The sequence below is a fragment of the Papaver somniferum genome, unplaced genomic scaffold (genome assembly GCF_003573695.1).
Source record: "Papaver somniferum cultivar HN1 unplaced genomic scaffold, ASM357369v1 unplaced-scaffold_76, whole genome shotgun sequence".
NCBI classification, from domain to species: domain Eukaryota; kingdom Viridiplantae; phylum Streptophyta; class Magnoliopsida; order Ranunculales; family Papaveraceae; genus Papaver; species Papaver somniferum.
In genome coordinates this window covers 269,617-297,370 of record NW_020650526.1, presented here as the reverse complement: position 1 = coordinate 297,370, position 27,754 = coordinate 269,617, and the positions used below count along the sequence as shown (strand labels likewise).

The 27,754-nt window shown below is 34.9% G+C and overlaps 2 protein-coding genes and 1 non-coding gene across 5 annotated transcripts; 1 reads left to right on the top strand and 2 right to left on the bottom strand.

Moving 5' to 3' along the window:
* The first annotated feature begins 4,092 nt into the window (after positions 1-4,092).
* LOC113344455 (cyclic dof factor 4-like) lies at positions 4,093-5,025 on the top strand. Its single transcript, XM_026588423.1, has one exon. The coding sequence runs from the start codon at positions 4,265-4,267 to the stop codon at positions 4,838-4,840; it is 576 nt and encodes a 191-aa protein (XP_026444208.1). The 5' UTR covers positions 4,093-4,264; the 3' UTR covers positions 4,841-5,025.
* A 1,202-nt stretch (positions 5,026-6,227) lies between these two features.
* Positions 6,228-9,569, bottom strand: LOC113344431 (protein CONSERVED ONLY IN THE GREEN LINEAGE 160, chloroplastic-like). Of its 3 annotated transcripts, none has more exons than XM_026588405.1 (9): positions 9,056-9,569; positions 8,822-8,968; positions 8,614-8,715; positions 8,401-8,481; positions 8,213-8,304; positions 7,407-7,499; positions 6,932-7,000; positions 6,605-6,819; positions 6,228-6,495 (listed from the first exon to the last, which is right to left on the bottom strand). In XM_026588405.1, the coding sequence occupies exons 1-8, from the start codon at positions 9,386-9,388 to the stop codon at positions 6,672-6,674; spliced, it is 1,065 nt and encodes a 354-aa protein (XP_026444190.1). In that variant the 5' UTR covers positions 9,389-9,569; the 3' UTR covers positions 6,228-6,495; positions 6,605-6,671. The 3 variants fall into 3 exon arrangements, with proteins under 3 accessions (XP_026444190.1, XP_026444192.1, XP_026444191.1); XM_026588407.1 differs by having other exon boundaries at positions 6,235-6,526; XM_026588406.1 differs by having other exon boundaries at positions 6,235-6,492; positions 9,056-9,568.
* A 15,355-nt stretch (positions 9,570-24,924) lies between these two features.
* TRNAD-GUC lies at positions 24,925-24,996 on the bottom strand. The gene has a single exon. It is a non-coding gene; the product is annotated as a tRNA-Asp (tRNA).
* Between the last annotated feature and the right edge of the window lie 2,758 nt (positions 24,997-27,754).

Sequence of the window (27,754 nt, the reverse complement as noted above, 5' to 3'; positions counted from 1 at the left end):
AAAAATTATGATTATCAATTTCATAAATAGATAAATAATTTTGATATAATCATTTTTATAATAAATTTTTACAAACACCTTTTTTAGATAATTGATTATTTTAGAAAAACGCTCTTGAAGAGGAGAAAAAAGAACGACGATGTAGGATTTCTCTTTTAACCCGCTAATGTTTTTTTGTCTCTCTCTTAATAATTTAGAGAAGGTAAGAAGAACAAACCACCAAATCAATTTTGGTAAGAAAAATAATTGATTGTGATAATTCTTAAAAACAACTTTTTTATGTTTATGAAAATAATGGTTTTTTTTTTTCCAATTATGATTAAAATAATTAATTATTATAAATTTTAACAAACAGACATATATTTGATTATGGGTTGGATAATTGATCATGGGCTCACTAGGGTGGAAAAGATATTCATTTCAAATATATCCATCGGTTCATACATATCATAACTGTTTGCAAAAAATCGATCAAGTCGATCCAGGTCTAAATGTTTTTGAGGTGTTGGTTAATAAACATATCCTTATCCTCAAATCTTTTAATATTATGTTTGTAAGTCATACAATCCTTTAGGACAAACATAGTTAATCGTTAACCAACTCCTCAAAATTTTGTGGGCCTATGGATAGTAGAACACTACTTCATTCACTTCTTCAAAACAAAGTAATGTCCCTACTTCGAAAAGAAATAAATCATCAAAGGTTGTTCACCAAATTTGTAACGAAACTGAAAACACAAAATTACTTCATGTTGGAAATTTTGAATAGAAATATGAATTAATGTGTCAACTCACTTAAGCCTTTTCAACATATGGTGTCTTATCCTAAGGGATGTGACTCTCCATGAAAGGATGTGACTCTTCGCGAAAGGACATATCCAAGAGTCTCCTTGAACGTATATAAACCCCACACATTCTCCATTGCATTATGAGTTTTAGAGTCAAAAAATAGTACTAGAAAAATTGTAGTTTGTATGTTGTCTTCAAGAATTAAAGAAGAGTTTGTGCTACATCCATTCGCGTTTGATGTTTGGTGATCCTCGAATGCTGCAAGAACAATCAAAGGTATTATTGAATGCTGGAGATATATGCCACACACTGTAAAAGCATAAAGTACAGGGCATTAAATGTCTTAAGTAAAGAGATTACTCGCCTCAATACACCCAAGTAAGTTTTGTTTTAATTCATTTTTAGATTGATCATTTCTTTCTATTCTTCTTCTTTTCTTGTTTTGGTTTTCGGTAACCAAGTGCATCACAAGAGATGTAATACGTAAGAAAACAGTTTTTACAAAGGAATGTAACGAATCATTGGATATGATATACGAATTATATTATTGAGAAATCGGTAACGGAGATATTATCCAACACTTCAAATCAATCAGATTAATCTTACAAAATCTGTAATCTTCAGGAATTACTTTTCTCCCTTTGGTGATATAAATTATTCCAAATTTACATAGATTTGTGTTTATTCATTTTCCTAAAGTTTAATAATTTGTAATTCTTGATCCATTTCGTTTCTTATCTACTTATCTTCTCCCTTTACCTTTACATGAATTATTTCTCAAGCATGCATAATCACATAAAGTCGAGGAGAAAGGGTAGAAACAGAAATCATGACAAAAAATGGGAATAGAGAGAGATACGAGAAACTAAATCAATTACAATCGGTTCGCGTGTAGCCTTGTATGTGGTCAATTTTTTTTATAGGTTTCATCTTCTTTCTCGCCCTGACCCCACAAATCTTAAAACCACAGTCATTGACTTATTTTTTCCCTTCGCCGTTAATATTTATTTTAATTTTAAAAAAATTACAAAAATTGAAGAAAAACAAATTTAAAAACTAATATCGAATATTTTTTTTAACCAAGGGTAATAATTTATCTAGCTACACCTTTCTCATCCCACTACCACTACTAGGCTTTTTTTTTCTTTTATGATGACGTGGTAAAAAGTAAAAACGACATTGGATAATCATTTAATACGCGACTTTAGATAATCATCACATTAATTCTGCTGTTAATCAGTTGTTATTGGTTCAGATAGCATTTACAAACTAGCCCGTAGATTTACATCTACGCAGAACAGTACATGCCCGACCATCTAAGTTTTTAAACTTTTGTTATTGTAAATTTTTTTTTTTTTTTTTTTGATAGCAATTGTGAATTTTTAATGAATTTCTTGTTATTGTAAATATTTTAGCTTGGTTCTGTTGGTCCTCGCCAGTCACTGTCACAATGACACAAATAATCTTGAGCTTGACACTTTCCCAATTTCCACCCTATAAAGTTTCCACAAAGTTTCAGGTGTAGTTTTTTCTCTTTTTTCTTTTGATGGAACCACTATTAAGAAAACCACAAACACACAAACAAGATCATAGTTATCAACTTAAAGCAAAAAGAGATGCTTTTCTTTAATTTTATTTCATTTCATTTCTTAATGGTGCATGTAATATTTTATCTGCAAAGTCATCAAAACTCTTTCTTTTGCATGGATTGAATAAGATTCCTTTTTAATAACCTAAATCCCTCCTAGACCCATTGACAAAATCAAAACCTAATTTAGATTAGAAAATTGTTTACCCAAACAACAAACCAAATTTCTATTTGTAATTTAAGGGAATAAAACAAACAAGAAAACTGTTTTTTTGTTTAACTAAAATTAAAGAAAAATTTAACTAAGTGTGAAACAAAGAAAAGAAGAATTGATTGCCGCATCCAGTTTCCAACTTTGAGAATCAAACTACCAAGGTTGATTGTGATGCTAGAAGGTGCCCCCATGATATCAACAATTTTATGTTTTTAATAGAAAAATTGTACTTATATATTTATGATCAATAAAGGAATTAGATCAACGAATTTTGGAAATCACTCAGGTCATAGATATCATCGCCAATGACTTGAACTCATTCAGTTCATAGATATCACCGCCAATGACTTTACCATAATAATAACTTTAACGGTTAATTTTAAGTTGAATGATTTTTTTTTTTTTTAAACTTGTTAAATATATTTTTACAGAATTGGTTGACGACCAAAATTGATTGTGTTAGATGAAAATTTCCTAAGACATGTTAAATATATTTTTTACAAAATTGGCTAACGATCAAATTTGATTGGTTATCTTCCTAGAAGAGGAAACACATGAGATAGCCAAAGCAGAAAGTGGTGGAATTACTGTAATTACCACTAATGGAATATAAAGATTATAAAGTGATTTATGTTGACGTAAAGAAAGCAAAAAAGAGGATTAGAGAGATAAGAACTTGTTTCCAACTTTTCTCCTACCTGCACTCTTTTTGGCTGTCTTTATGCTCCAACTCTCTGTCTAAACACTACTTTAAAAAGACCAACCACCTTGTAAAGACGATCCTTTAGGGGAAAACATGTTGCCATGTAAGCTCTCACTTGTTCCATGATGACTTGGACTAAAGTCTCAATACCATCTTTTTAGCATTCTTTTTTGGTGAGTGTTATTGAGTGACCCGTTTTCCTTATAGGGCTGTCAAAAACTGAAGGTACTCACTCTAGTGAAGAATGAAGATGTTTTTCTTTTTTGATTAGTTGATCTTTATTGGAGTAGAACACAATGTCAATACAATATTATTAAGAGATCGTGCTGCCAGTACTATCATTTTTATTAGATTTTATTAATATTTTATATCTTACTTTCTGGATTTTAGGAATAACAACTGTTGTTACGAGAATTCGGAACCTCGACGTTTCATACAGGTTGGAAGTTGGAAAACAAGAAATCAATCACAATGTAAGGTGATTCCTTTGAAAACTATTATCAATTGGTTCATCCATGAACCTACTATTTATTGCATAATTGATTATTTTTCAAATAAAACTTAAAATTCCAGCAAATAATTAAATATCTCAAAAAATTATAATTTTTGATTTGTGGTTGATAAATTCTGTTCATTGTCATGTACCTTAATAACATTCTAAATTATCTTTTTGATTCATTTTTAAATGGGGTATGGGCATGTACAAAAATGGTAGGTCAAGTGTTCGTTTCGATTGGATAACCCTTAACAAAAGAAGATCTCCTAATAAGGTAACACCCACCCTTTTTGTATACTATTTCCTTTAGGTTGGTTTGTTCTTCTTGATGGCTGTTACATGGGTTTTGATCATGTAACTCTCACTCCCTAATAGTAGTAGTATTTATATAATCATTCCCTGGTCTCTCTTCTTCCAACCTCAAACACTGCAACTACTAATCCCTTCTCTCTTCTCTATCCAGATCTCTGGTATAATGGCTCAAGTAGATAATAATATCAGTAGGCAACCAACAACAACAGGATTCAAACTCTTTGGAACAACAATTCCTTTAGAAACCACCAAACAAGTACAGGCAGCAGTAGTGAAAAAAGAAGCTGAAGAAATCATTAAGTCATCTTCATCTTCATCACCATCCTCATCAACAACATCATCATCTGGAGAAGTTCCAGCAGAAAGAAAAATATCAGAGAAGATTATACCATGTCCAAGATGTAAAAGCATGGAAACAAAGTTCTGTTACTTCAATAACTATAACGTTAATCAGCCAAGACACTTTTGTAAAGGTTGTCAACGGTACTGGACCGCTGGTGGTACCTTAAGAAACGTTCCGGTGGGTGCCGGACGTCGCAAAGCGAAACCGTCTGGGTTCTCATCAACTGGTCATGATCATTGTATATTTGATGCTTCTGGTGTAGGAGAATTGGATATACATGGGATGGTTCAACAGTGGCAGCATATGACCACCGTTTCTAGAGACAGTGGTGGTGCTTTTCAGCATGTTTTTCCGGGGAAGCGACGTAACACGAATCCTACCGGACAAATATGTTAATTAATTAATTAACCTCTTCTAGTTGTTTTCGTTTAATCTGTATGTTTTTGATTTTTGCAAGTTGAGAAATTTGTTAGTGTTCTATGTACATACAGAAGAAGATTGTTCTTATGCTTAATCAGAAATGTTCTTTTTTCTAATGTAACCGTTAGTTATGTTCTAAGCGATGTTAATTATGGTCTTAATCTCTTCTTCAAGTTTGTTAATGATCCAGTAAATCAATATTACTACTAGTCCAAGTTGTAGAGATAAAGTTGTTAAAATGTTAAGGAGACTTCAGTGTAATTAAGTTGAAGGTTCTAAAAAGGTCAAAACCAAGACCTCAAATCGATGAAATTAAAGTGGTTTGAATATATATATATATATTTTCACTTGATATAGACGATATGACAAGGATGATGTATCAGTCCTCATTTGGAATTTTCTATGGAGCATCATAAAATTTATTTGTTGATTGAATACCTATGAGAAAAGGGTTAGCTTCTTTTTCGGAAAAACCATGAGGTCTACTACCTACAAGCCGAAATAGCTAGAAAAATAAAAGGAAAATAAGCTCCAGAGTACGACCACCAAGTGTCTGATCAACTCTACTGTTTGACACTTACAAGAAAATGGTTAGTCCAGAATATGGTTTCGAAGATGAGGACAAAGATGATTTATGAGTCCTAATTTGGGATTTTCTTTGGAGCATCATGAAATTTAGGTGAAAAGGTATGAATTTGTCAATAGAAGTCTCTGCTGCAGTACTACCAATGAGATTTGGCCTGCATACCTGTGAGAAAAGGGTTAATTTGTTCAAGTCCAAAACAAGGTATATTATTAAGAGATGGAGACAAAGATGATGATTATGGAGTTTACTATTCTTTAAAATTTGAAACTAAATCTTATAAACTATTAACAATAAGATATGTTTTGATTAAGAAAATAATTAATTGACTAAGCTAATCAAACATCAATAATTGTACACAATTTTTATTTAGCAAGGAATAAAAATGAGAGAATTGATGGGTTGGCAATAGGTTGTTGTTCAAACTTCAACAATCAGCTTCTGGTTTTTGGGCCAAAAAATATACTATTCGAGCTGCAGGTCTAGTGTGGAGGGTCTGCCCAGGGGACCAGGCTCTTGCCTATCCAGTAGCATTAGTTGTCCATTAGACCTGTGCTGAAAGACTGCTTGAGATTATAATAGCTTAAATTTCTAAATTTTGCTTTTCTTACAGAAACAGCTTTTAATTTTCAGTTAACAACTAAATCTACTTGCAGTATATTTATGAGGGGTTTTAGACTTGAACAATAATCTTAATATTTTAACTCAACTAATGTTCTTTCTTTATTGTATTTTTCTCTTCAGATGTTTAAAAAGTTGATTACTGGAAGAAGAAAGCTGAGTCAAGTTTCCAAGTTGATAAGACCAAAAGGATTGACATTATTTTACTCAAAGTTTCTACAACAAATTACATTCACTATAGGATACAACTAGGATTCTGGTCAACTCTCTGTGTATTCATACATTTTTGCAACAGTTAAGATGCTTACAGTAATCAAGCACTGGGAGTAGACACCCTCGATGCTTTGCGATATATCATGTTTTACATTCTCCTCCCAGAAGTCAAGGTCATCAGGGGATTCTCTTTTAACTTTTTACTAGCGAACTGCTGAAAACCAACAACAATTTGGAAACAGGATCTGGATCAAATTCTAAACAAATTAGGCATTGTCATTTGGAGTGAAATATGACCAAGGTAATATTGAAGGATTACTTACCTCTTCCAGAGATATAGTTAGGAATTATTGCAGAAGCCAACTTTATATGGACAACGACTCAAGTGTCTTAGTCTTCTGTCTTCTTTTCAGATGCAGCCAAAGGTCTTATAGCCTCCTCGATAGCTTGGGTAAAAGTAGCAAGCTTGTAGGTGAAAAACCCTAAAAGCATCGGTATAAGCTGTAAGTTCATAAGTCCATATTCTGGTGCAAGGATCCTGCGCACAGACAGGACAATTTAAGGTATAAAATTCAAAAATTGTGACCCAAAAGGAAAAGAATGATCATACTCTGAAACTGGACAAGAGGTAACTCGATCAATGTACTAACCCGTTCCAACGGTTAAAGATCATAACTAGTGCGACAGGAACCAACAATCTTGGTTGCCCAATAGCTCCCCTGCATATTAACATTGTCAGTACTCTTGAAAATCATTCCACTTTTCCATATCAAGTATGACGACCACTAGCATGTACTTGTACCATGAATCACGAGTTAGATGGTGTGTCTAATCCAACTACTGCACAATAACCAATAGCAGGTGATCGACAGTATCTAATTTTACATATGAAAGGAAAAAAAGTATCTTCGCAGAAATACAAGCTGTAGCTTAATAAAACGATAGAATAAATGTTATGAAAGCTCTACATCCAACTCCATCGATTGAATCATAATCATATAGAAAGAACAAATAAAGTATCCATACTTGGGCGCTCAATAATACAAGTCACAAAATAATATACCGGTTTTGTGCAATAGAGATATTAAGCAATATGAGAATGGTTAAAAGAGAAAGGAACTTTACTTGATAGCCCCTCTAGCTCCATCTGCCAAGCCTTCCACACTGTTCCCAAGCATGCGTACGTATATTAAAGAACCAAGGAATCCTGCACCAAAGCTGGTGACCCAACAAGAATAAACAATGTTAAATTTTTTAGCAGGATCAATATATTAACTGACTTTTCATATCATGTCTTAAAAGTACTGAGAGGAAAGTGGCACATTTAAAGGTTACTAGTCACTCTAGAACCAGAACTGTGAACATGACTTTGGTTAGTATTTGTATCAGTAGAAGATATCTGAGACCTAGATGGAATGAGGCTTAGATAGAAATTCTGTGAATAAGGATGTTGCATCCCACCCTGATGATGTAAGGAATGATAGAACGAGAATATGTTGCATTTCAAAGAAACTCCACAAAATTTCAGAACAAAAGATCGAAGTTGGAAGTTGGAACAACACTTCTATGCGAAGGAAAGAAACAGCTTAGAAAAAACTAATCTTGCACGGACACTGCAATGAGTTAAGTTAGGATCAACCAATCTTCAAATAAAGCTCATGATTTCAGAACAAACGAGATAGTTAAAGATGCATATACATGTGAACAGAGATGTAAATCTGTCAGGTTCTAGAAAACATGGCATTTTTTTTAGTTTCTACGAAGTTTATGTTTTTGCGCCAAATGCTCAGTATTAAACCTCGAGTTATTGGTGGTTACCTCTGCAGTAAAGTGTTAGAAGTTAGACCTGATACATCAGGAGTGTAATAATGTAACATCTGACAAACTAATAGGTTCCACTTCAAATACATCCATGTGCTAGCATTGCCTACCTAGCTGCAATTTCTGGAGAATACGAAACAAAACACGTAATCACACCAACGCCTCCAAACCCCAAAGTCAGAAGTTGTAACTGATTCTTCAACTGCAATTAAGAAAATCATCTACGACTTTGTCAATGCTTCAAGAGAAATCCAAACTGAGCAAAACAAACCAAGAAGCTATTGAACTCAAGAAATACCTTCACATATTGCTTCTGTGACTCAGCTGCCGACACTCTTGGATCAACCTTAGGCTGCTTTGATTCACGAATAAGAACATCCTACAGTAACAAGTAACACATTAGAATTGAATGATTTTCTTCTGTTATTTCCAACAACGAACAAGATTATACAGCCAAAAATGAGCTAAGTGACAAAGAGATAAATAACCGAAAGAACATGCTGTCACTTACACTGCCTCCCGTGGCCGCCTTAGTTGCCCTATCCCATTTCTGTTGCTCTTTTCGAGTCGGAGCCGGTCTCCATTTAGGTGATGCAGAAGCAGCTGCTGCCGCCTAAAAAAAAAAATGCCCCATTAACACAATCATCCCAATAATCAATAGAGGAGTGTAAATTTTCCAATTGAACTAAACCCTTTTACAAATAATTCATCAATCTTACTTGAATTTCCCAAACCCGCCGTCTTGCAGCTTCAACTTGCATTTCCAAAACACGTTTAGGTGGTGCTGTAAGTTCTTTGCTCAAATCAGTCTCCATACTTTCTAAACTCTGCACTCTATTAAAACTTAGAAATCCAGAGGGTTTTTCCTGTTACGAATTTCAACAAACAGATTATGACCCAAACTTAAAAAACCAAAATTCTAACAAGAAAAGATAAGAAATTTAATTTATTACCTTCACAGGAGGAGATTGAAGAGAAGAGAGGGAAGAAGAATCAGGTTCTTGAATGTATCTTTTCATTTGATTCATAAAATCTTTATTCCACATGAAATCATCCTTAGCAAGTGGATCTTTCTCACCACCCCAATACTTTCTGAGTTTAGTTGCTGGAGGTGGACCGCCATAATCACCAGGAGCCATACCAGTAGACCATTTCTGGGGCTTTTTTTTGGGGAGAATTACTTTGGTTTGTCTTGGGTCTAATGGAGCAGGTTGGGGTTGAGGTATTGAGTCTGGAATGATTGGTGTTGAAGATGAAGTTACTGATAAGTAATTCAGAATCGCCATTGCTAATAGAGAAATGAAGCAGAAGCAGAAGAGATCTTTTTCTTCTTACATGAAAAGATCAAGGATGTAATTGTATTGATTTTGATTCGATAAGGAAAAAAAATCAAAATATCTGCATTTGTTTGTGTGATGGAGATAAGTTACTGATAATTTGGCTTCCCAGGATTTTGTGCGACGGAGATATTAGACGATTATTAAGATATTTTGAGCTTTTTTTTTCACGATTTTATATATCCACATATCAAACCAGTAGAGGAGGACCAAGGTCCAAGGACTAAATGGAACATTTTTTAAAAATATAAATTTCTGCTTATTATTTTTTTAAAGAGAATGAAAAGACGGAGCCAAACGCAAAAAGAATGAGATCGTTCCGAGACCGGATGAAGAAAAGTTACGGACAAAATATTCGACACAAGAAATGATCATCTATAACTTAAGAGTCTGCACGGTTAGAACCATGCTGACCAGAACAATATTTCGGGCAGAGAATTTATGTTTTTAAGTCCCGGCACGGTTCAATGTGACTCGACCATGCTGATTGTACCAACATTGAGATTTTGAGTTATTCTTGTCATAAAGTAAGCACGGTTCACGGGAACCGATCATGCCGAATATGGCAATATACAGGTCCAATTTGATGTATTTTTTACTCCTGAATCAAGGAAACTTAGTTCTATTGGGATTATAAATTATTTATCCAAAATAATTTTAGGGTCGGGCATTAAGGGATATAAAAGAAGACATCCAAGACTCAAACAATATATATCTTACATCCTCTAGAGCTCCTGCTACAATTCACAAACATAAAGTTTACGCCTCCATCTACTTCATCTTTGTATTATGAGTATCTAGAATTTTGTTGATTAAGGACGAATTCATTATTCTAAGCGTGAAGCATGATTATTTATACAAATTTGTTGAGAGCTTTTATCATCTTATCGTTTGTTTTCAAAAGGAGATGGTACCAAGTGCATCACCACCACCAACTTTTCCGTTCGGCAACCTGTATGGACAAAATCTAGGAAAAAATACGGTTCAGTCCAAAAACGCATCAAAAAGTACAATTTAGTCCAGGCCGAGTCAACTAGGTATAAATTAGTCCAAAAATTATTCAAAATATGAAAAATACACATATAACCTTCCTGATTTACAATTTAGTCCAAATATTTACAGTTTAGTCCAAAATGATTCATGATGATGTCAGTAACTTTAAATAATATAAAAATAATTAAAAACCAATTTATCTTTTAAACCGCTCATCCAAATTTCACAAACTTTATATATTCGGAAAGCTCTTTCCGAGATCTACAAAAAGAGTACCCATATGGCTATATAATTTTCATTTTTTTTAAATGTTAATTTACACGAGTGTATACAACTATGTTTTACAGGGAATATAAGCACTGAGTTAAAGTAATGCATACTGCATCAACTTCTACTTATGCATGACCTCTAATAGCAATTAACGGAGACTTAATGAGAATACAATATCCTTGTTCAGGGGCGATAACATGTGATTGGTAACCATCTGCTTCGGTTAGTGTCTTTCATACCTTCTCCACCACGAGTTGCTTATCAAATTTCAATTTTTCATTGCTGCAGGAAGTTGATTGTTGAAAACATTGTAGATTTTATCAGCACCTGGACGTCTGCAGAGAAATATGAATATTAAACAAAAAAGTAGGCACCACTTTGTACAAATAACAAAATACCATAGTAAAGAAAAATTGCAGTTACATACATGTCGTCAAGATGTTCTGGGTAAATTCCATCGAAAAGAAACATATACAAAACAAGATTCAGGTTATGTCATCCCATAAGTTACCCCCAATGTATGAGATTGAAGTCCAATTTTCGACCGTAATCATAAAAGTCAGGTCAAGGGCTTCGTATTTAAAAAATTAACAGTCAGTTGCTCATAGCATCACTTATTCGACATCCAAAAAATGAAAAAAGATTGTCTACTAAAATTTTTGTAACATGTGTACAACAATGTACACTTATATTATATGTGTACCAATATGTACACATGTAATTTCCGTCACAACAAACAGTCAGTGACTCTTCAATAAAAGTTGAGCACTAATCCGGATATACATGATTTCGTTAACCAATTCATTTCCTTAACCAATTCAAGTGGCCCTCTATTTTGATGTTAACGCATACAAAGCTAAGGTACATGATTAGGCAATCACAATATGAGTTCATCTCACCAAAAAACATACCTTGAGCAGCTTCATCAAGGTTAAGATCAGAGCTTCCGCGGAGATAATTGCAGATATTCATCTCAATTTATTAGCTTGCTTACCCTGGAAATCAATATTTATTTGGAGTTCTCAGCAAGCAACGTAGCATGTACGAAAAAAAGGTCCGTCAATTAAACAATATATGGTGCAAAACCTAAGGAAAACGTTAGCATACCAAGACTTATAGGAAATGAAAAACGCATGTGTTGCATTGAAAACAAAATAAAGAAAGTAACTCTTATTGTCTTATATTTTTGTCTTTAATAAGATTTGATGTATATATCCCTTACAATCCTAAAATCTCTTTTACCCACTAACTGTGGCTTAGATATTTAAGGGCACTAAATTAAGGAATATCTAAATTAATTAGTCAAACAATATAATTTCATAGACGAATTTCAAATGTTCTCCCTTTTTTGATTTAAAGTAATTTCTAAATCAATTAATCAAACAAGAGAAGTTTATAGAAAATTTTCGAATGTTCTTCCTTTTTTGATTTCAAGGAACTGATCCCTTCATCCTCTGCCTCCTCACCCATACTGATACTTCGCTTTAATAGCATTTGCATGACAATAACTTTACAAAGAAAATAAAAATATAGATGATCAATTTGTTTCATCTTCTTATTAATTAGCACAATGATGTACAACTATGTACACACCTATTAAAAAAATCTAACAAATCCAACATCCCAAAACATGCATATATTATTTGAGATAGCACAATGGTGTACGACTATATACACACTTATTAAAAAAATCAAACATATACACCCACCAAACAGGTCATACATATTATTGAAATTTGACAGTGGTGTACAAACTATGTACACACTTATAAAACACCAAAGCGATACAGTTATGGGAGAGCACAGTGGTGTAAAATAATGTACACTCCTACAAAAATCCAACATTTATACCATAAAACATGCATATATTATTGAGATAGCACAATGGGGTACAATTATGTAAAAATCTATAAAAAAAAATCCACCACTTATACGCATTAGTGCTTTCCCTAATTTTCGGTTTGTATACGTAAAGTATAGTTCCACAAGTGTACAACTATTTACATCTAAAATAATCAACATGTGAACAGCTATGTACACCTAAATAACGTAACATGTGTGTACAACTATGTAGACATTAGTGTTTTCCCTAATTTCTTAGACTTCAAAATGAATAGCATGTGTACAGCTAGTGATTTCCTTAATTTCTTAGACTTAATGAATACAGCTATGTACACTAACGTGTACACATTAGTGCCTTACCTAATTTGTTAGACTTCAAAATAAATATCATGTGTACAGGAGAACAATTATGTGCACATTAACGAACAACGGGGATATGTGTACATTAACAATCAACATGTGTATAACCATGTGCACATTACAAATCAACATATGTACAATTATGTGCACATTAAGAATCAACATGTGTACAACTATGTACACATAAACAATTCAATATAAAAAAAATGTGCCCAAACTCATAAGGCAAGTGTTTAAAGTATATATCAGATCACCACTTTTAAAAACAATTTGAATATAAATTAGGTTTCCGTACATTCTGTGCTTGAAGTAAAAATTTTACAAGGAAATAGCACCTGATGTAATGATGATTGAGCACAGATCCATGTTCCAACAACTGAGTCAATCATCTCTACATCTGGGTAACAGTTAACTCCACCTCCACCCCAAGTTGCAAATATTTTATTATGAAAAGCAACTCCACCTAAGCATCCTTTTTTATGGGTTAATGAAGGACGCGGGGTCCACACCTTTCTTAGTAGGTTGTAGGATTGAACTTCACATAAACATACATATCAGTTAATCCCATACAAAGTGAAATAAATAATGTAATAGGAAAGCAAAAGTCCAAGAAGAACAAGAATGAGTAGTACCTGTATCATACCACGAAGTACCATCTCCACTGCCGAAAACATAGATTTCACCATTTAGTGCTGAAGCTGTAGCATATGAACGGACTAAGTTCATTTGCTCAGGAAATCTCATATATCACTAGAAGGTGAATAGTAATCCATAGCCGACAACCATGAAGTGCCATCAAATCCTCTTATTAGGAATGCCAACTATGAAGTACCATTTATATAAAAAATAAAAAAACTGTGCACCTTTATGTGCTATATTATAGTTGGCATTCCTAATAAGAGGATTCCTAATAATTAAATCTCTCGTTCCAAATATCATCTATACTTTAAAGAGCTTTTCTTAGTCAAGTTTAAGATCCTCTATCATTTTTTCCTAATTGGAATCTGTAATATAGCTTTGGATGCTATAAAAATATATTGCGATAATTAGAGGTAGATTAAACACTAAAACGAGATAGGTGTATTTTGCTCAACTATGAAGTGCCATGGAGCTGCAACTGATATTATATGCTAAATTTAACTAAGACAAATATTGCTACTGATATTGTATATGGTTCATAAATTCTAATATATAGTTATACCCAAATTTGGTGCTTGCAACTTGCACGGTCGCTATCTCAAGGTGGACTGGACTGGTCCATTTTATGGTGTAAGTAAGTTTGGTGCATGATTCTTGAGCTGCTTCCTTACCCACACCACACATAAAAGGACTCAACCAACTAAAATTAGTTCCTAAATTTATAGCACCCCTATAGCTAGTTCCAAATATATCTGTAATTAAAGATGTATTTGAAAGACGAGATTGATCATTTTAATTTAGGAGTAGTAATGGCTGTAGTAGTCAAATCATGAGGTGGCTAGTATTGTACTAGGCTACTAGAAATAATAATATTAGATTGTTTGAGATGTTACTAAAATCTAAATGATATGTTCTGCCAAAAATTTCCACCACTAACCATAAATAAACTATAAGGTCTATTAAGAACACCATCATTATAAACTGAGAAACACATTCTTTCTTAGTAAATAAAATTGTAAAGATTATATCCCAAAGCAACATAGTCCAGTTAACTATTTATCATGACTGCTAGTCAATATCCAGAATACATATTCCTATTTATGGAAGGGTGAAATGTTTTTCTACGATTTAAGTCTGTATGAGTACGAAGCAACAACAAAAACTAACCAACATGGGAAAATCATATCGAATTTCGAAAATTAATTGACGTTTGATTTTAACAAAAAAAAACTTATCATGTGAAGAAGACATGGAAACAGGTTACATTTGAAAAATAAATCCAATCAGACCAAATCTACAAAAATAAATCGAAGAAAATATCGAAGATATTGCTGAAATAAACATGATAGAAGATCAAAAACCTTACCTAGAAATCTCTGATGAAGAACCAAAACCAAAAATCGCATCTCTCTCGTCAAAAATTTGTTTGCCTCTTGTCAAAATCTCAGATCTACAAATTTTAGACTATTTCTCTCTTCTGACTTTCGATACAAACAGAAACATCATTGGGGTATTTTGGGTAATAACAAAGACCGATTATTATTGGATCGGTGAACATTTGGACCAAATCGTACAAAAAAGGATTAAATTGTCCCCGCTTTTGAAAATATGGACTAATATGTACCAGGCTTGAGAGAGGAGGACTAACCAGTACAAATCCCAACAACTCTGGGACTAAACGTCAATTTATACCAAAATCTAATGCAATCACAAGTAGATCAAAGCAAAGAATCTTGAAGAAGATCATATAGAAGTTTTCTCTTTCTCTTACATAATTAATATTATAGGCTAAAGGTATGTGTACCTGATTGTGTATAAGAGTTCTTGGACGATCTCAAAAATCAATATCCAAAATCGATCTAGTTGTATTTGAATTTTCAGGATCCGAATTCTAACAAGTACGAAACTTGTAATATATCTTTCTAGATATGAATTCAATAAGAACAAGTATTGGTTTTTATCTCAAACAATAAGGACTTAAACTATCTAGATTCATTCACGTACTACTTATGTTATTCCTATTGTAAAGATAACAACATAATGGGAATGGGAAAACACAAGACACCAGAATTTTATTAACGAGGAAAACTGCACTAGAGAAAAACCCCGGGATCTCGTCCAACTTTGAACACCACATTGTATTAAACCCCTACAGGCAGTAGCCTACAATTAGACTTCGGGATGGAATGTAGTTGAGGCCGAATTCACCCCTAACCTACAGTCGTGTTCCTTACGTCTCTTGAACCTCTCAAGATTCTACGCAATTGATTCTCTTAGATGACGTCCTTTACATCCTAAGAGCTGCTTCAACCTTAATAAAAAACGTTTGATGCCTACCTGCCTCTAACAAACAACCCTATCTGATTTCCCTTTGATATGTTTCAATCTAGGTTTGGAAATATATTTGCATTAGACAAAGTCCAGCAAACCTCACGGATCCAGAACACTTACACTCTGTTAGAAGAGAATCATGGATCACTAACCACTCTTAAACAACAATCCAAACAAATCATAGAAGAATTTAGATATATATCTTTAGGAATCACAAAGTCTGAGACAAATATAACCTTTTGATTTCTATATATCTTGTTCACAGTCCAAAGTTCGTGAACTTCAATAACCAGTAGAACAAAATAAGGAATCCCAGAACTATCAAGTAAATGATAGTTTGAGCGGGCTTCATGAATCCCTAACTGAAATCTTCAAAGTCGTAACCTAAAATACAGTTTCGTAAAGAAACCTAACTAGGTTATAGAGGACAACTCTAGCTTTAGAACCAGGACACAAGAGTACTAGGGATTAAGAAACATATTGCAAGAGTCTCTATTAATAGATTTTCAGGGCTCCATATAGCTTTGAGTTCAAGATTGCTTAGGATTCAAGCAAACATTTTATCAGTTTAGATGAAATTCTTATTATGATTTCATGTGAGAATGTGAAAACTCTTCCTTCAAATTACACAGAAGAATATGCACTGTGGTCCGATTTTGGAAATGTCCACAATGATAGTCAATAGCGCCAAGAATTCTTTTGAACTTACAACCTTGTTCAATAAAACTCAAGACTATACAATAATCTTCAAGCCCAAAATGATTTTATGAATAGCTGCCTTAGTAGTGTCTATGAGAGTTGTATCAAAAACGAACAAAGTCATGTAAGACAGTTCGTGGTCGTTCTGCTAAACTGGAATTGGATAGGTTTGCCAACCTTTGGCAGTTCACGAAGTCATGCTATGAGGGTTTGCAAACCTTGGCAGTTCGCGAAATTCATACTGACTAGGTAATACATATAAGCGTATGTGTAGGCTGCACCCAAAAGTTCTATTTGTCTCATAGTTTAATTTGAAATACTCTCAATAGCCATACACAACATGCATTGTTGCTTGGGAAATTTCCAAATGATCAACTTGAAACAAAAATAGTTTGTGAACAATAAATTGTTCTAACTAAGATTTCTATGGATCTAAGAACACCCATTGCTTGAATCATATTTCGAGAGTTTAACCCATACAAACTTCAACTCGAAATTCCTTCTTTGAAATATTAATCTACTAAAATCATACGATATAGTCTCATAAAATATGATAGGTTAGTCATCACATACATCTCTGTTGATGAAGTTCTCTCGCAAATGTCTTCGTTTGTTCTTCAGTCTTCAATCCTAGAGGGTTATTTAGTGATGTTTGATACTCAACTTGATTCTAGTCCGTGACTTGACATTAGTAGAATAGAAATCAAGATACAGTTTTGTACATATAACACTGATAACAAGCATGAGATAGCAAAACTTGTGAGTTTGATCGAAGAGATTCTTTAACATTTTTCACAATATCTAAAGATTATGATTGGATTTTAGATTGTTCAAGTGTACAAATCTCTATTGATCAATCTAATGCTAGTACGGAGTTGAGTGATCCATAATTTTCTAGCATCTCCTACACAAATAAATAAAGTGAGACTTTGCAGAGGGATTCTGTGGAGCAATCTTATGTGAAGACAACCCTAGTAGGACCTTGCGCTGAGAGTTCTGATGTTAGGATCAACCTAAATTCACAAACCCTCTAAAGCATTCGATTGGGTTACACCTTGAGCGTGTTACTATTTGGTGTCTCGGTTGGATAAAATCGGGTGTTCGAGTGCTTCGGAATTCAAGTATACAAGGAGTTTCGGGATAGCAATGCGCTAGCTGTGTTTCTACGGTCGGTGATGAATGATACTAACGAAAGATAGATAAGTATACTATTTGATTAACGTTTGGCAACGACGAAGGATTTCTTAATCATTTTTTTCTTATTATTTCCTTTTATTATCTTTTTAGTAATTAATCAACCAAACCCCCTTAGTAATTTACTTTACCATAGTTTTGTTAATCTAAATAACATCTCAATAACACAGCTCTTTATGGGAACGATCCTTACTACTGATATATTACTAGTTAATTAATGGAAAATAGTTTGAATAATTTTTTGCACTTATGACCCGCATCAATCGACAACATTAAAGATGACTTTGTTTATGTTTGTGGAACCATGGTCATATGGTAATATATGATAAACAATTCAATAAGAACATTAAGAAAAAGAAAATATTATACATATGTTAGAACATTTCTCGGTTGAACCCACCAAGCATTGATATGTCAAGTTTGGTTGCCATATCTTAGCTCCAAAACTAGACGCTACTTGATATTATCCTCATAGTTCGTGTATCTTGATCTTTCTTTTCTGTTATCGAGGTTTTCGTAATCTCTTTCAGGCAAGATAGATAATAATCGCAAAGTTCTCTTCATCTCAGAATTTGTGATTCCTCAAAATATATATATCTGAAAACTATTCTTAATTGATATTTTGAAGATATTTCTTGAGAGGTGGTAATGAATCCAGGCTTCCCATCTAAGTGAGTGTCAGTGTTCCGGATGTGTGAGGTTTGCTAGCGTTGTCTATTGAAAACAAAAATAATACAAGCCTTAATCTTTGATGTAAAGGGAACCCAAATAGGATTATCAGTTAAAGGAAGATTGGTATCAAAAGTATTCACTTAGGTTGAAGTAACTTTTAGGCTGTAAAGGACGTCAGTTAAGGAATCAATTGCGTACAGTCTTGCGAGGTTCAAGATATGTAAGGAGCGAGACTGTAACTGAATCACTTGGAGGGTGGATACGGGCTCAACTACATTCCAGTCTGAAAAACCGGGGGTCTAACAACTACACCCATTATTTCGTTTAGGCAATCTGTATGGACAAACTCCAATATATTTCCAAGAGAATCAACTAGACAGTCAGACTCAATCAAGGAAAATACATCCAAGGGTTATATCTTTATTTCTAAAATCAATCTGCAATCGAACAGATAGAAATATGTGAGCCGAATTAGTATGAGAAATAACTTGGATGGTACCAAAGACAATATCCAAGTGTCAATCAATTTATATCAACAACCAAAGGTTGGATTATCTAATTGATTGAACCACGCACAACCTGTGATATTTTAATTATATAAAAATATAACGCGGAAAAGAAATAATACAGACACCAGAAATTTTGTTAACGAGGAAACCGCAAATGCAGAAAAACTCCGGGACCTAGTCCATATTTGAAGACCACACTGTATTAAGCCGCTACAGACATTAGCCTACTCCAAGTTAACTTCGGTTTTTTTTTTGCTAAGTTCAAGTTAACTTCGGACTGGAATGTAGTTGAGCCCTAACCAATCTCACACTAATCAAGGTACATACGCGTTCCTTACGCCTCTGAATCCCAGCAGGACTCTGCGCACTTGATTCCCTTAGCTAAACTCACCCACAACTAAGAGTTGCTACGACCCAAAGTCGAAGACTTGATAAACCAATCTGTCTCACACAGAAAAGTCTATTGAATAAATAAATCTGTCTCCCACAGAAATACCTATGAGTTTTGTTCCGTATTTTGATAAATGAAGGTGAACATGAACCAACTGATATACCAGTCTTATATTCCCGGAGAACAGCCTAGTAATATCAATCACCTCACAATAATCTTAATCGTATGGTAGCGAAACAAGATATTGTGGAATCACAAACGATGAGACGAAGATTTTTGTGACTACTTTTTATCTTGCCTATCGGAGATTAAATCTCGAGCAAATATTAGAGAAGATAGTACTCAACACGATAGAATAAAGCAAGATCATAACACACAACTACAAAGAAAATAGTTGGGTCAGGCTTCACAATCCCAATGAAGTCTTCAAGTCGTTAACCTACATGGTTTTGAAAAAACCCTAAGGTTAAAGGAGAATCGATTCCAGTCGCAACTAGTAACACACAGGAGGTGTGGGGATTAGGGTTCACAGTTGCTAGAGTTATCCCTTATATAGTCTTCAATTCAGGGTTTGCAATCAATGTTACCAAAGCATTAAATATTCACCGTTAGATGAAAACCTGATTAGACTCAAGCTAATATCTTTCAACCGTTAGATCGAACTTAGCTTGTTACACACAAATGAAAAGCGACTTCATTTAGATATGAGTAACCTTACCTAAACGTGTACACCTTGTTGGCTCAACAACAGTTAACCGAAGTTAGCCATATGAACACTTTCATATCAACCTTATTCATCTTAACCATAACTAGTTTTAATGACTCAACTGAAACTAGTTCTAGAGTTGTTCAATTGTTTATTTTCTCATAGAAGTATACAAGACACAACTGACGCAAAATCGATTTTGATTCACTCGAATAGTTCATGAACATTATATCCACGGTTTGCAAAAGATTGCATTCCCTAATATATAAATGTATTAGTTCATGAACAAACCGATTTTAGAACATAACCTACTCAAGTATGCAAACAAATACGCACACCTAAGTGGACGGACTTAGTTTGGGTTCCCCAGTATGCGAACGGGTACGCATACCTCCAAACTCAGTTGAATTTCCGGACATGAAGTTTACTCCAGTATGCATACGGGTATGCATACTAAGTTCCCGGACTTTCATTAAACCAACCAGTACGCATACTTCCCGGACTTGGAATAACATGCAACAGTTAGCATACAAGTACGCATACTGTGCTATATCCAATCATGGTTAATTGTTCTAAACTCCAATTCAATCATTGAAACATTCTTAGAAGACGACAACAGCTGTGTTACATAATCTATTAGCTTCAAAGCAATTTTCAAGTGATCGAATGATCAATACAAAATATTCCGAGTCTACATCAAATTACTGTCTCACACAAATCATATAAGATGTTACCAGGCGATTTTCACATGATCATCTTTTGATTTTCGTCAAGAATATAAGATGAACTTGGTTAAAACGAAAGCTTACCAACACATATTTCGAGAAATATGTAAGCGAGTTAAACTCAACTGGAAATATCAAATATGTATAATCGAAGTCTATATATCTATACGAATTTTGTCTCAAATAGAAGATAGAGTAGATAGACTTTTGATAAGTGCTTAAAGTACATCTTTTGAATGTCAATTTTGTAGGATCCAAATATCGCACAACGGTAAGAGTTTGCGATATTATAGATAGAGGATGCGAAGTTATAGAGAGAGTTTGCGAGAAGGTAGCGAAGCTTGCGAGAATGTAGTTTGGGCGCGAGATAATATGAGTTGTACTCCACTACATATGAGTTGTCATCCACTATGTAAACACCTATATAAAGGGAAAGTCAGAGAGAGAGAAGAGAGGTTTTAGAATTTGTATTATTATTATTTCGTTCTTCTTCCTCTAGAGCTCCAAAAACTCATTAATGGAGATTCTCAATGTAAACCAAATGTAATTTCAATAATTATAATGAAGATACCTAACCCCGTGGATGTAAATCATATTGATCGAACCACGTAAATCTTGTGTCTTATTTTCTATTTTCATTCTCTTTATCTTTATTTTCATATCAAATAAGTTCAGATCTAGAAATCATAGTCATGATAATACAAGGTGTTTGTTGCAGGATTTCCTGCAACTACATAATGGCGCTAGAAACATGGAACGAGTAAAGGATTTATCCTTCCTGTAACTTGTTGGATCAAGAAATTTTCATGAAGATTAGCTATTGTTCATATTTTTCTAGATATACAAAGTTGAGGTTCAAAAATGGAAATTTTATGGAAGAAATCACACTTTCAGGGAGTAAACATCATCAACAATTCAAAAGACATGAAAAGAGTGAGAGAAAAAATTAGTTGTTGTGGTGAAATTTAAGGAGAAAATGGAAGTTTCAGTGGAAGATTTTCATGTTCAGAAGAAGAAGGCAAATGTGAAAGAAGTTAAGGAAGGACGAAGAAAAGATAAGAGGCATATGCTGCAATTTCTATCATAAACAGAAATTCACACAGATGGTTTGAGCCGGAGCGAGTAAGCGATAGGTCACGGGTTCGAATTTCGCATAGACACATATTTTTTATTTTCTTCTCATTTGCATGGGAGAATAAATGAATAAGAGAAAAACATTGTGCGTTTATTTCGCAAAGAGATTCTTGAATAGTTGGTCAAGAGAACAATATGTACGTTCGTGGTCGCAAGTTCAAACTTCCCTGCGAGCATAGTTTTCTTCTTTTTACAGATAGCGAGAAAATGAATAATTTCGCAATATTGTTTCATTAGTTCGCAAACAAGAGGTAGCACAATTGGTCAAGCTTCGCTAGAGTGAGTTGTAAGACTCGAGTTCGAATCCCTCATCAAGCTTAATTTTTCGTACATTTTTGAAATCCTAAAGGCGAAGAAATGGAATAAAGTACATCATTGTGTGTTTTTTCGCAAGCAACAAGTAGCGCAGATGGTTAGAGAAGGAGTATGCAAACTAGAGGACATGGGTTCGATTCTCCCTGCGACCAAATAATTTTTGCTTCGCAAATATTCATTTCGCAGAGTTGATATTTGATTACTTCGCACAGTCTTTGATTATTTCGCAAGAGACGGTTAGCACAGTTGGTCAGGAGGCATGAATGCAAGCAGCAGGTCGCGGGATCAATTCTTGCTTCTCGCATGTTTATTTTTATTATGCGAAATTTATACAGAATTGCCTCTCACACGGTTGGAAATTTGATTATTTCGCAAGAGAGGTTCAACACAGTTGGTATGGTGCAAGAAAATCCAAGAACCAGGTCGAGGGTTCAAATCTCACTTCTCACACTTCTTTTTGCTGCGCAAAATTCATACATTTCAAGGCATTTATTCATTTCTCTGATAACAACAGCGACTCGCATGAAAGATAAGTACCACTTCCTTGAACATTTTACTTTATACTAAGAACGAATAAAAAGATTTTTGATTTGATTTACAAAAAGCGATTCAATCGCACGATAACAAAAATTTCAAGAAAGAGATGACAGAAATGAAAAGATGAATGATAGAATAAAGAAACGCGAACGTTTTGCAGAAACAAAGAGACGCGAAAATTTCGCAGATAGGGGCGAACCTTTATGGCGTACACCCTAGTTCGCGAATAAAATTTCGCAAGAGGCAAATGTAAGACCTAAAGTACGTCATATAAGGGGGTACATGTTGCATGGCTCAGGGAAAGGTTACTGATGAGTGCCAAATATTGTATATATTTGCACCTTTTTATTGGCATTTAACTCATCATTTGTGCACTAACGCTCCATTTTATCCCATATTCTGTGTTTTCGTTGTTTTTAAGAATAAATACTTTTCTCAATTAATTTTGCATTTTTAGGTACTAAATAAAGCCTGGTTAACTCACGGAGCGAAAAGAGCAAAGAAACGGCAAAGACTCCCGCAGAAAGGCAGCGAAGAATGATGTTTGCAAGAGCCGGATCAACTAGAAGTGGGCTTGAAGAGGAAGAATTGTCCTTAAAGAAGATATGGGCTTGGCATACCCTAGGCCAAAAACCCTTACCCAAATCCATTTCCAATATCCATACCCATTTCCATGAGAGCCGGCAGATTGGATCCACCACATCATCCCACAGTCGCCTCATCATCGTGCATCAAACTCTGAAGCTCCTGTCAAACATCATAGTACCTAACTCCCATCTAAGCCGTCAGTTTTGATGTATCACGCATCCAATGGTCGCTTCACGCCTGTTTCCCTCATGTCGTTCGATCCAATCCAGATGTGATCATCCAACGTCTTTTATTCGATGTTCATCAAACTTGATGTTCCGCTCAACATCATAGCAGAAAACGCTATCACCCTCAAACAAACACCACCTTCTCCCCAAACTGTCGACTGCATCTCCCCCAAAAACTCCATCTTCCCCGACCTGCTATTGTCTGTTTCCTTCTCCACCATACCTTCTCTGCCACCATCGAAACCACCACCACGTTCTTTCCTGCCACCACCACACCCTCCTAGATCACCCACCTCTCTCACTAGCCTAGTTCTCTTATCAAATTCACATCTCTCCTCACGGAACCCTAGATGTGAGTTTGACAAGATAGAGACGCACATGGAGCAAGACAGGGAGCAGGAGAAGCAGAAAAAGCATGGGTCGAAGTGATAGAGCAGTTATCTAGCATGGGTGGTACGAATTGGTTAGGTAATTTTCGAAACCCTAGTTTTGGAAATTAAGGATTTTTTTTAGAACTCATTGTAACTATAAATTGAGTGTGTGGGTGTGAGTAGGGGATATGCCCGGGCTAGCCGGACCACCAAGCTCTTAGTGTTCTGTAATTTTACTATTTCCTATGTTTCATCCAGTAGTATAATTTGATCATGTTTTAGTTCACTAAGCTAAGGTTGAGATGAAACCATAGCTTTGTACTATGTTATTTATGTTGTTTGTTTGGTTATTGAATGCTTAAAATGTTGTATGATAGATTTAATCTCAGTGCATCAATACTCTGCTCTCACAATGTATGTCAAGCATCCATTGTAGTTAGGATAACATTGTGTTGATTGAACTGCAACTCATGCCTTAGAGACTGTTATGAATCCTCTGACTAGTTGTGCTTTAGTTAGACAGTTAGTGCTTAGGATTGATATTTTAGTTGTGATTGAATCATCCATTGGTGAAACACCTTAGGTAAGTAATAGACTTGACACCTCTACCTTATCTGTTACAAGGAAAAGAGTCATATGATCAGTTGAATACATAGTATGAGTTAATGGTGGATTCGACAACCTTAGTTCCCTCATTCTCACTGTTTACACCCTTAGTTCATTCATGCTCTTGTTTATTAAACATTGCACATTGCTTCCACTGTCTTATTTTTGCTCCTTTACACACTGCTTTGCACTGCTGTGCTTTTTGCTTTCAATCACTGCCCAAAATTCTCTGAAATCAGTTAAGCAAAAGCCTAGATTCAACTACACACCCCAAGTCCCTGAGGACAAACCCCTTCTTACCTCACTCACCACAACTGACCTTGTATACTTGCAAGTCTAAGTTGTAGGTTCTTTTAAAACCACACTAAGTTTTTGGCGCCGCTGCCGGGGAACGAACCCGGGTCACCCGCGTGACAGGCGGGAATACTTACCACTATACTACAACGACGTTGCCGTTGCCGGGTACTTGGCGTTGTGTGTTGAAGTTTCTTGGCTTGTATCTTATCTATTCTTGCACTTTCTTAGCTGTACTTGTATTTATCTTTTAGCTTTTTCTCTTGTTGTTCATTTGCATCATCACTACATCTGCATCTTCTCTGCTCTAGTAACATTTGCATTTTGCATCTTCACTGCATATTGTTCTTGCATTTATCTTTGCATACTGTTCTGCATCATAACTTGCATCTTTCAATTAATCTTACTGCCTCCTGCATTCACATAATCTCTTCCTTCTTGTTGTGCATCTCATTGCATTTCACTGAAATTGCAAATTTTGCTGCTGCTGTGGTGCTGTGGAGCTGGTGTTGCTGCTGCTGCTCTTGGCTGTGCTGCTGCTGTTGCTGTGCTGCTGGTGCTGTTGCTGCTGTGAACCAAAGACCAACTGGGCTGTGCAACTAGAACAACAGAACAGCTGGGCTGTGCTAAAAAGAGTAAGCTTAAACCCAATAACTGTGTGGGCTTGCTTTAAAAACTGAAATTCTGGGCCTTGTAAATTGATTCTGAAACTCTTGAACCCAAGTGCACTTTTTTTCTGAACTCTGGGCTTGAACCCAACTCAGAATTTGTAAAACGTTTTTAAGCCCAAGTGGGCCTCGTATTTTGGCTAACTGAGAGTCCAAAAATCAAACACCTAACTGGGCCTCGTGCATTTCTGGGGTTGGTTCACTGAACTCGTTAGTTGGTCCGTGTACTCAAATCTTTAGGCCGTTCGCTGGGCTTGTCCCACAGAAAATTTGAACCAGTTAGCTGGGCCTCATCCCATTAAAACCAAAAGGAGTTTTCAAAACACATAAAAACCAAATGTTTCCCATCAAAAAAACCAAATGTTTTTCATTCCCAACAAAACCAAAAATTTCTCCCATATTCAAACCAAAATTTTGCTCCTAATTCAAAACCAAAGCTTTGCTCCACCAATGTGGGCTTGCTCCCAATTTTAAAACCAAAGTTTTTCTCCCAATATTAAAAACCAATTTTTTTTTTATCTCCCAATTAAAACCAAAAGTTTTCTCCCATTCAAAAACCAAAATTTTTCTCCCTATTTTTAACCAAAAATCCCAAATAGGCTTTACCTTTAAAGCCTAAAAAAAAAAAACCAAATTTTTGAAACCCATAACTGAAAAGTGTGGGCCTTATTTCTCTTTTTGAATTGTGTGATTGTTCGATAAACATAACATGTCTGGATTTTGGTCTGCCACTGGGAATAAATCTATTAGAGAAGCTTACGGGCAAGATTCACCTTATGAGCCTCCCACAGACCATGATGTCAATAGTTATAGGGATTATTATTATGGACCTTCTGTAGGTCATGAACCTCAATATGCAAACCCTAATGACTATTCACACATGTATCATCCACCATTGAGTGAAAATGAACATCAAGACAATATCCAACTCACACATTCGTCACTTGTGAATCAGTTAGAGGCTCGGATCACTGCTTTAGAAATGCAAACACATGAGAAATCTGTAGCATCTAGTTCACATAGACGACCTGAAATCTATGCATGTACCTTATGTGGTGGTTTAGACCACCCTGATAAATATTGCTATATTTTGCATGATTATAGGCAATTTAGAGAATCCCATGAAAATCCAAATTATGAAATGCCCACAAATTGTGAGGCTGGTAGTCATTGGGACCATAATCAATCCTTTGAGGGTTGCGATCAATCTTTTAATAAACCCTAATGACCATGCACACATGTACCATTCACCACAATTTGAACATGAAGAATTTTGTACTCCCATGAATTTAGACTCCACCACAGAAGCTTTCAGACTCAGTGAGCAAAACTTTGCTAGATCTACATCACGAATTCAGGCATATTTAGATCAGATTTTGCTTCACCTACAAAAGGAGGAAATTCATGAGGAAATGTATGTTGTCCCTAATGAAGTGTCTAGTCCCATTCATGTAAATAATGTTGAATATGAACCTAATTTAGAGGAACATGAATCGACTAATGACACCACCACTGTTAATGAGGATCAATATGCATGTTACCATGATGATGATTATGAAGATTATGATGATAATGATGTTATGTTAGAAGAACATGAAAATATTGTGGAACCTTTTGGTTCAATAACATATGGCTTCTCGCCCTCGACCTTCATGAATGTTGTTTCTTCTACTTCTAATATTCATTGCAATTCAAATGATTTTGATACTGATATGGGGCTTGTACAATTGTTCTGTGAAGATGAGCATGACATAGGAAAAGTTGAATCTTCTGTAGACACTAATGTTCCTATAATTGAAAATGAATTAGTTGTGTCTGATTCCATACCTAAGTCACAATATGCTATTTCTTCTGATGTTGATTTGAGTACTTCGGACAATCATGATACCGGGCTAGGTCTTGATATTTTGTTCGATGAATGTGAGCATGATTCACCTATTTCTGATTTAAGGAAAGTATGTGCTGGTACTATTGGTCCTATACATGAAAATAACTTAGAAGTACCTACTTTCTTTCCTAAGTCACAGATTGATATTATTCCACCCAACCTAGATTTGGTTTGTCACAAAATTTTTAAACCAACTATTCTGAGAGTCCCTAATCTAGTATTGGAACTGCGTGCTTCCCAAGTCCTCTTGTACTATTTTGCATCTAAATATAACATCTTTAATGAGCCACAGTTGGATTTAATTTCTCTGACCATCCCGAAAAAAGTCCATTTTGAATCCTGCACCCCCAAAATTG

Excerpts from the sequence above, each read along its gene's own strand:
- LOC113344431 (XM_026588405.1), bottom strand. The coding sequence starts at position 9,388 with ATGGCGATTCTGAATTACTTATCAGTAACTTCATCTTCAACACCAATC. Across the intron at positions 8,969-9,055 it reads TTCAATCTCCTCCTGTGAAG|GAAAAACCCTCTGGATTTCT; the intron begins GTAATAAATTAA and ends AATTCGTAACAG. Across the intron at positions 8,716-8,821 it reads GGCGGGTTTGGGAAATTCAA|GCGGCAGCAGCTGCTTCTGC; the intron begins GTAAGATTGATG and ends TTTTTTTTTTAG.
- LOC113344455 (XM_026588423.1), top strand. The coding sequence starts at position 4,265 with ATGGCTCAAGTAGATAATAATATCAGTAGGCAACCAACAACAACAGGA.